Genomic DNA, 8063 nt, shown 5'->3' with positions numbered 1-8063 from the left:
CATGTTTTGACAAAGAAATCATCTGTTCAAAGTAAAATGTTTCATTGCTAATTCTCTACATTAACTACTATGCTTTAAAATTCTACTATCCTACTCACCTCCCTGCACAAAGTGATGGCATTAATTCTACTAAAGATAAATTTTTGGCTCACTAGATGAAAAAGGCATTTGAATTTAAGAGAAGTACTCTTCAGGGTCAATCTAACATTCCCACAGAAGGCCCTCAAATTCCAGTTTAAGAAATACTTGTGTGTAGTCGGTCGCTAAGTCATGTCTGACTCTTTGCGACCCTATGGACTGTAGCCCACCAGGCTCCTCTGTCCATGGGATTTTCCAGGCAAGAATACTGGAGTGGGTTGCCATTTCCTTCTCCAGGGGATCTTCTCGACCCAGGGATCAAACCCACATCTCCTACTTGGCAGGTGGATCCTTTACCACTGAGCCACCAGGGAGCCCTTTAAGAAACACTAGAGTACTTCCAAGTAAAACTCAACAAAACCTGTACATTACACATAAAAATACAATTACAACCAAAAATGGATTACATCAAGAGTTTTACTGTAAGCAGTCAAAAAAGAAGACACTGTAAGACAATTAAGAGATAACACTGCAATAAAGTCAGATAAGCCCACAACACACCATTTTCTATCTCCTATTCAAATAAGTTACCTGAATAACTGGCAAGTTCCTCAAGATACTATGCCTTGTTAAAAAATCACTGGCTTCAAGGGGTTGGGGGACAACCTCGCCATCCACTCACAGTTCAGAATCAACACCTGGCTCTACTTTCTTCCAGTAGTATTCCATCTATATGTTATTCTATAAGAAGAAAGTAGTTTCTAATTATAAAGCACCAGTGAATTTTATTCCACATTAAAGGAAGTTTTACAACAGGATTCCTGGGAAGGCACTTAAAGCTAACTAGTTAAAAGAAGAGCCCCAACAGATTTGTTTTTCATACTGCTGGCTCCTTAATACTATCCTCTTTACTTATATTATTTAACCTCTTGATCATTAGTTCCAATAAATTAAATGATGTTCAAATACAAATTAAAAAAGAAATGACCAGAAGGGACAAGCCCACATCCTGAGATGAATGAGGCAGAGTTAAGTTTGCTTCCAAAATAAGTGAGTTATGACTCTAAGAAGGTTAGACAATTAGAAAGAGCAAGAGAGTAAACCAAGCATGGCCTGAGTAAAACAGGGCTGTTGACTTTAGGATAAAGTAAGTTTTATTTAAATTTCCAGATTCAAAGTCTTAAAGGAATTTTTGGATAAGTAAGCAAAGTAAATTGTTTCATATATTTTATTTCTTTAAAGGGTATCTATAATTTTTAAATGTTTCTTATAAAGACAAAACTATTTTCTTCAGGCCATAAATTGACAACTTATAAAATTTCATTTAAATTATATATTTTGGAATTAAATAAAAATGGGCAATATTCTTCAAATTCACAAGTTGTCCCCTGAAGAGTCATAAAGATTCAAATGTCTAAAAATCTAAGTGTTTACAGTCATCCCTCAGGACCTAAAGGCTACTGGTTCCAGCAGCCCCCAAGTTTACCAAAATCTGCAGATGCTCAAGCCCCATAGTTGGTCCTCTATACCCACAGGTCCTGTTATCCATGGATGCAGGGTCCATAGATATAGAGGGTTGATTGCATATTTGCTGAAAACAAATCTGCCTATAAGCAGAACCACACAGTTCAAACCCATGTTGTTTAAGGACTGACTGTACTTATAATACATTTAATACTAAAAGCCCAGTCATAATGTTGTAACACTCACTGTCAGAATGCTCAGTTCCGATAATTCAGTGATTCTAATACTTGACACAGTATTCCAGGAAAATTATCCTTATCAAACATTTAAGGGAAAAACTATTTTCCATTATTATATCAGTGTTTCACAAAGTCGTACATAGTGATGTCATGAAGAAATAAAAACGGCAATCATTCTTTCTCAACCAAAAAGCAAAAAAAAAAAAAAGGCAAAAACATATAATTATTTAAAATGCTATTCTCCCTAAGTAATCACTACTGTAATCACTCATTAAATTCACCACCAAAAACCAACCTTTACCTTAAATCCCAATAGAAATGTTATTATGGAAAAGCAACCTATTTACTTTTCTCCATATAATTAGGAATTAACATTCCTGAAGCTGTGACTTGACTGTAAATGTGAACACGGTTTTCATTTCACTGGGATATTGGATGGTTTAAGAGGAACGTAAAAACAGCGCTGCTGCTAGTCCAAAAAGACATCTTTTGTGTGAAGTAGAAAAAACACGGTCCTGTCTTCAGGAAACTTCACTGCCAACGGTCAGAGAATTGTGACAATTAGCAATGTAATTTGTACCAATGTAAATGGTACCCTTGAGTTGTGCACAATTACACCCAGAGTTCTCCCATGAGTCCGTATTCTCGTTTTTCTAATATATATTTTAACTAAATCCACAACATCAGAGCTAAGGTTCTCACATAACCAAAAAGAAGGGGGATTGGGATGGAGTGGTCCTCAACACAACTCCCCAAATCACGAAATGATAGTTAAAAAGATCACATATATGTCATGAACAACAACAATAATGATGATATACAGCTTCAATAATGGTCTTAATTTTCTCATAAGGCTAACTGATTTTGAGAACATTAATATATGAAACTTGCTCTTTCTAATATAAATGGAATTTTAAACTGATAGAATACAGAAAACGTAAAATTCACATTAAGAGTATACATACGATGCTGATTTATACTTATTGACAATACTATTTAATGGTTAGAAAACAAAATAACAACACAATAATCTTTCCAACTGTAAACTTTTCAGATAAAGAATATGCATAATATGTTGGCAACTTTCACAGAAAATCACAGCTAAACTTGCCCAATGTCCAGAAATGTATTTTATTATTAGCTGCATCAGAAATTACCCAAGAAGTCAAGACCAATAAATATTCTTTCTGATTGTGCAGAGATGAATATATGAGCTATACCATGAACAGAGTACACTGCCAAATATTAAGACTGTTTAAAACCTTTAAAATTCCACAAATTTCTGGTATGACAGACTTCTAAAATTCAAGAATTAAAATTTACAAAAATAAATACCACTCTTGACACTCAACGGACATCTTCACTTTAAGGCCTTTGTCACAAATCTGAATCTTTATTGTTCTGAAATAAATGTTATAAACGTAACTCAAAACAAAAACTTCAATATTCAGTCTCAGAAGAGGTGTGGCTCAACGCCCATAACATGTAACAAGAAAACGTCCTTTAAAAAAAAAAGGAAAAAAAAAAGTACTATGAGAAGTCTTTCATATGAATGAAAATGCACCCCTTAGGTTTTTTCCCCTCTCATCTCATTAGCCTGTACACACGTCAGGATCAAAAGGTTTGCATTTTCTTCACAATACTTCTTGCTATGATGCTTGACGAACTTTATGCCACTCAACAAATTCATCAAGAAGAACAGGCCCTAGAAATAAAAGAAACAACTTTTATTAGAATTCAGTGAACTTTACTCTTAAATTATATAAAACAAACTCTATGGTGACAATAGGGAACTGACCTTTCCCTTCTTTAGGTATTTTCCTTCCAGACTCCCTCTTCTACTTAATAGGTGCTTTCTTGGCCATTTGTTTTTGTTTTTTTTTTTTTAAAAAAAAAAACAAACATAAGGGACTTTCCACAATGGATATTTGTAGAAACCACATTCTCAAGATTTAAGTGTTTTATGAACTCTCTGATAACTCGGTCAATATTAACCTCTTCCTTTTTCTAACTGCCCATGGCTTTCTGCCAATTAATTATTAAATAATCTGAAAAGTGTTTTAACGTAGTATTTCTGTTACCTCACCAAGAAGTGTGTAAGTGTACTGAAGGTGTGGCCATATACTGTTCCAGGTTCAAGACCTACTATAGATCTGAACACAAAGCAAGTACCTAATAAATATCAACACCTGCCTTAAGAACTATTGTAAAAAGATATTTTTATATTACAGGGAGTTCAAATTTACTTACTTACAGAAGTCAGACAGGCAATATTTAAACCTCACTGTTTATTGTTTGGAAATGTAGGGAAAACTCATTGCCATAAAGAAATATGCTTGCCCTATTCTTCTTACAACCCTCTGGTGAGCTCACTTTTTCTCTCGCTTTTAATGGGTATTTCTCTACTGTAAGAAAAACAGGAGACGACGGAGGAGCCTGGTAGGCTGCAGTCTATGAGGTCGCCAAGAGTCGGACATGACTGAGCGACTTCACTTTCACTCTTCACGTTCATGCATTGGAGAAGGAAATGGCAACCCACTCCAGTGTTCTTGCCTGGAGAATCCCAGGGACGGGGAAGCCTGGTGGGCTGCCGTCTATGGGGTTGCACAGAGTCGGACACGACTGAAGCGACTTAGCAGCAGCAGTAGCAGCATAATAATAAATGACAACTGAAAAGCAACCTAGATGTTGTCATACTGTGGACCAGCACACCAGAAAGCAAGTGCAACATAAGCCACTACGTGGTTTCAACCTAATTCCTATAGAAGAACACAGGAACACTTCTGTCAGATTTTGTAATTTTTCAAACAAATCTAGAAGCTATATTTTTATTCAAAACCTCTCAGTTAAAACGCTGACTCAAATGCACATGAAAATACGTATCTACAGGCCAGACATAGTCCTGGAGCTGCCAGTTTACTGCTGTAAGGTATTATTTATAAAAATATTAAATTTTACACTATTTTGTAAATGGAAGACATAATATATACAGAAAGAAATAAAGTTATCCTTTTTTCAGCATTTTGTTTCTTCAGTGTCACAGAAGTCCATTAACCTCAGTTTACACTTGGTGGCTCAGTGGTAAAGAATCTGCCTGCCAATGCAGGAGACCCGTGTTCAATCCCTGGGTTGGGAAGATCTCCTGAAGAAGGAAATGGCAACCCACTCCAGGATTCTTGCCTGGGAAATTCCATGGACAGAGGAGTCTGGAGAGCTATAGTCCATAAGGTCGCAAAAGAGTTCAACACGACTTAGCAACTAAACAGCAATAACAATCTGTTCTATACAATGCTTTGCAACATGAAAACAACACATGCAGCCAAACTTGTGATGGGAGTGAAAAACTTACAGCTCTAGAAAATTCATCTGGCTTATCTAAATAATTCATCATTGCCTCCAACACCTATGGCATCCTGGGTTTTCCACTCAAGGGGACTGACAGATATTTTAATCATAGTTTATTGACTGTTTACTCAATAATTTCTGAAGGAAGTTACTTTGACATTATTTGCCATATTGTGAATGGATATTATGATATTAAATTTAAAGCTTTTGCTACTATAGCTGTTTTGCGTTCCTATTTTTAAAATCATGACTGCACTTTTCTTACATAGTAAAATGCCAGGAAAGACAGGAATAAAGCAGAATTTTAGCTTCTAGCTGCAGAAATTATATTCTGAATTTAGCTATAGTGCTCTGCTACCAAGTAATTGAAAATATTTACCAGCACAGATTTTATAACGGTGCTCAATGTAAGTTCTCTACCTTCTATACCTGCCTCCCCCCTACACTTCCCACACAATTAAAACAAGAAGGTCTGTTAGGAAGTTTAAATTCTTTATAGTAATGCTACACAAATCCATGTTCTCATTCAATAGCTTTAAGAACTATATTTTCATAAGAAAACATTGTATTATATACTTACAAGCACCATCTTCATCATAGTTACTAAGATCGGCATGGACTGTTCTACTGAATTCTAACACATTGTACCACTGATCTTTGTTCATAACGCGATACTTTGATTGCTGTAGAAAACGATATAAACATTTGGATTACAGAACAAGCAATATCTATTAGGATTTGACTTCAATAAACATAGTTGTAACTTTGTTGTGATTTAGTCTTTCCTAAAACAGTTATTCCTCTTTTAATTATTTGTGTTTCTAAGAGAATTTTCAGGGTCATCTAGATGTTAACATCTTCAAATTTATTTTTTCCTTTTTTATTCCTGAGGAATAAAACAGCATCAAGGGCACTAACAAAAAGGGTAAAACTCAATAAATTTTTACCAATGTATATGCTGTGTAATCACCAGTGAGATCAAGCTATATAATGTTTCATATACACAGTAAACTCCCTCCTGCTGCTTCTCATTAAATTGTTTCTTTGCATAAGGTTATGCAACTTCAAATCTTTAGCCACAAGCTTGGGTTCAAGTCTTACCTCTGTCACTTAATTGAGTGACCTTGGGAAAGTTACTCATTGGCTAAGTAAAAATAAAACATAATTCAAAATGGTGTTATAAAGATTTTAAAAGATAATGTATGTTAAACACCCTCCACACAACAAACATTTGAAAATATTTAGTTCTCTCAGCAACCTTTACATGGGAATATTTTTACAAGGAATATTTATCTCTGTCCCCAAATTACTAATATGAGGAAGATAGGTAATATCCATCAACTAATCTACTTTATTAGGCTAAAAGATTTAAGTGTGCACATAAGACCTTTTTATACTACTGTCTCTTATCACAAGCTTTAATCAAAACTAATCTGGGGAACTTGCTATGATAAACAATCAGCTTCATGAGAAATTATTTTCAAAGCAAAAACATCTATATTCAAAAAATGGTAAGAAGTACACCAAATAAATAAAATAAAAGACAAAATAAAAGACAAAATTGCAAAAACAAAAAAACACTACCAAAGCAAGAAATGGAAAAAAAGGACAGTATCTTCTTAGAATCACCTTGAACAACAGGTACAAGAATAAAGCCTTTCTTCCAAAAGAATACTTCCTTTATAAATTCAGCATATATGTTCTCAGTAATCACTATATCTAAGTACAATCTCATATTTGGGGACATAAAATATTAAACTTTCTAACTGTGGTGTTGGAGAAGACTCTTGAGAGTCCCTTAGACCACCTGACCTGCCTCTTGAGAAACCTATATGCAGGTCAGGAAGCAACAGTTAGAACTAAACATGGAACAACAGACTGGTTCCAAATAGGAAAAGGAGTACGTCAAGCCTGTATATTGTCACCCTGCTTATTTAACTTATATGCAGAATACATCATGAGAAATGCTGGGCTGGAAGAAGCACAAGCCGGAATCAAGATTGCTGGGAGAAATATCAATAACCTCAGATATGCAGATGACACCACCCTTATGGCAGAAAGTGAAGAGGAACTCAAAAGCCTCTTGATGAAAGTGAAAGTGGAGAGTGAAAACGTTGGCTTAAAGCTCAACATTCAGAAAATTAAGATCATGGCATCTGGTACTATCACTTCATGGGAAACAGAAGGGGAAACAGTGGAAACAGTGTCAGACTTTATTTTTCTGGGCTCCAAAATCATTGCAAATGGTGACTGCAGCCATGAAATTAAAAGACGCTTACTCCTTGGAAGGAAAGTTATGACCAACCTAGATAGCATATTGAAAAGCAGAGACATTACTTTGCCAACAAAGGTTTGTCTAGTCAAGGCTATGGTTTTTCCAGTGGTCATGTATGGATGTGAGAGTTGGACTGTGAAGAAAGCTGAGCGCCAAAGAATTGATGCTTCTGAACTGTGGTGTTGGAGAAGACTCTTGAGAGTCCCTTGGACTGCAAGGAGATCCAACCAGTCCATTCTGAAGGAGATCAGCCCTGGGATTTCTTTGGAAGGAATGATGCTAAAGCTGAAACTCCAGTACTTTGGCCACCTCATGTGAAGAGTTGACTCACTGGAAAAGACTGATGCTGGGAGGGATTGGGGGCAGGAGGAGAAGGGGACGACAGAGGATGAGATGGCTGGATGGCATCACCGACTTGATGGACATGAGTCTGAGTGAACTCTGGAAGTTGGTGATGTACAGGGAGGCCTGGCGTGCTGCGATTCATGGGGTCGCAAAGAGTCAGACACAACTGAGCGACTGAACTGAACTCAACTGAACTCAACGGGACTGCAAGGAGCTCAAACCAGTCCATCCTAAAGGAAATCAATCCCGAATATTTATTGGAAGGATTGATGCTGAAGCTGAAGCTCCAATACTTTGGCCAACTTGATGGGAAGAAC

General features: G+C 36.1%; 1 protein-coding gene across 4 annotated transcripts in view; it reads right to left on the bottom strand.

Moving 5' to 3' along the window:
• Positions 1-2888: 2888 nt before the first annotated feature.
• The window catches only part of DCUN1D5 (defective in cullin neddylation 1 domain containing 5), a 28853-nt gene continuing 23678 nt past the window's right edge, over positions 2889-8063 (bottom strand). For all 4 annotated transcript variants that reach the window (XM_055547491.1, XM_055547493.1, XM_055547492.1 and 1 more), the window contains 2 exons: positions 5707-5809; positions 2889-3486 (listed from right to left, as the gene is read on the bottom strand). In XM_055547491.1, coding sequence (XP_055403466.1) covers positions 3431-3486; positions 5707-5809 — 159 coding nt within the window. In that variant the 3' untranslated portion in view covers positions 2889-3430. The remainder of the gene's footprint in view (positions 3487-5706; positions 5810-8063) is intronic.

This window comes from Bubalus kerabau, chromosome 15 (assembly GCF_029407905.1).
Source record: "Bubalus kerabau isolate K-KA32 ecotype Philippines breed swamp buffalo chromosome 15, PCC_UOA_SB_1v2, whole genome shotgun sequence".
NCBI lineage: Eukaryota > Metazoa > Chordata > Mammalia > Artiodactyla > Bovidae > Bubalus > Bubalus kerabau.
Note: the sequence above shows the minus strand (reverse complement) of the source record. Positions and strands in the feature narration are given on the sequence as shown.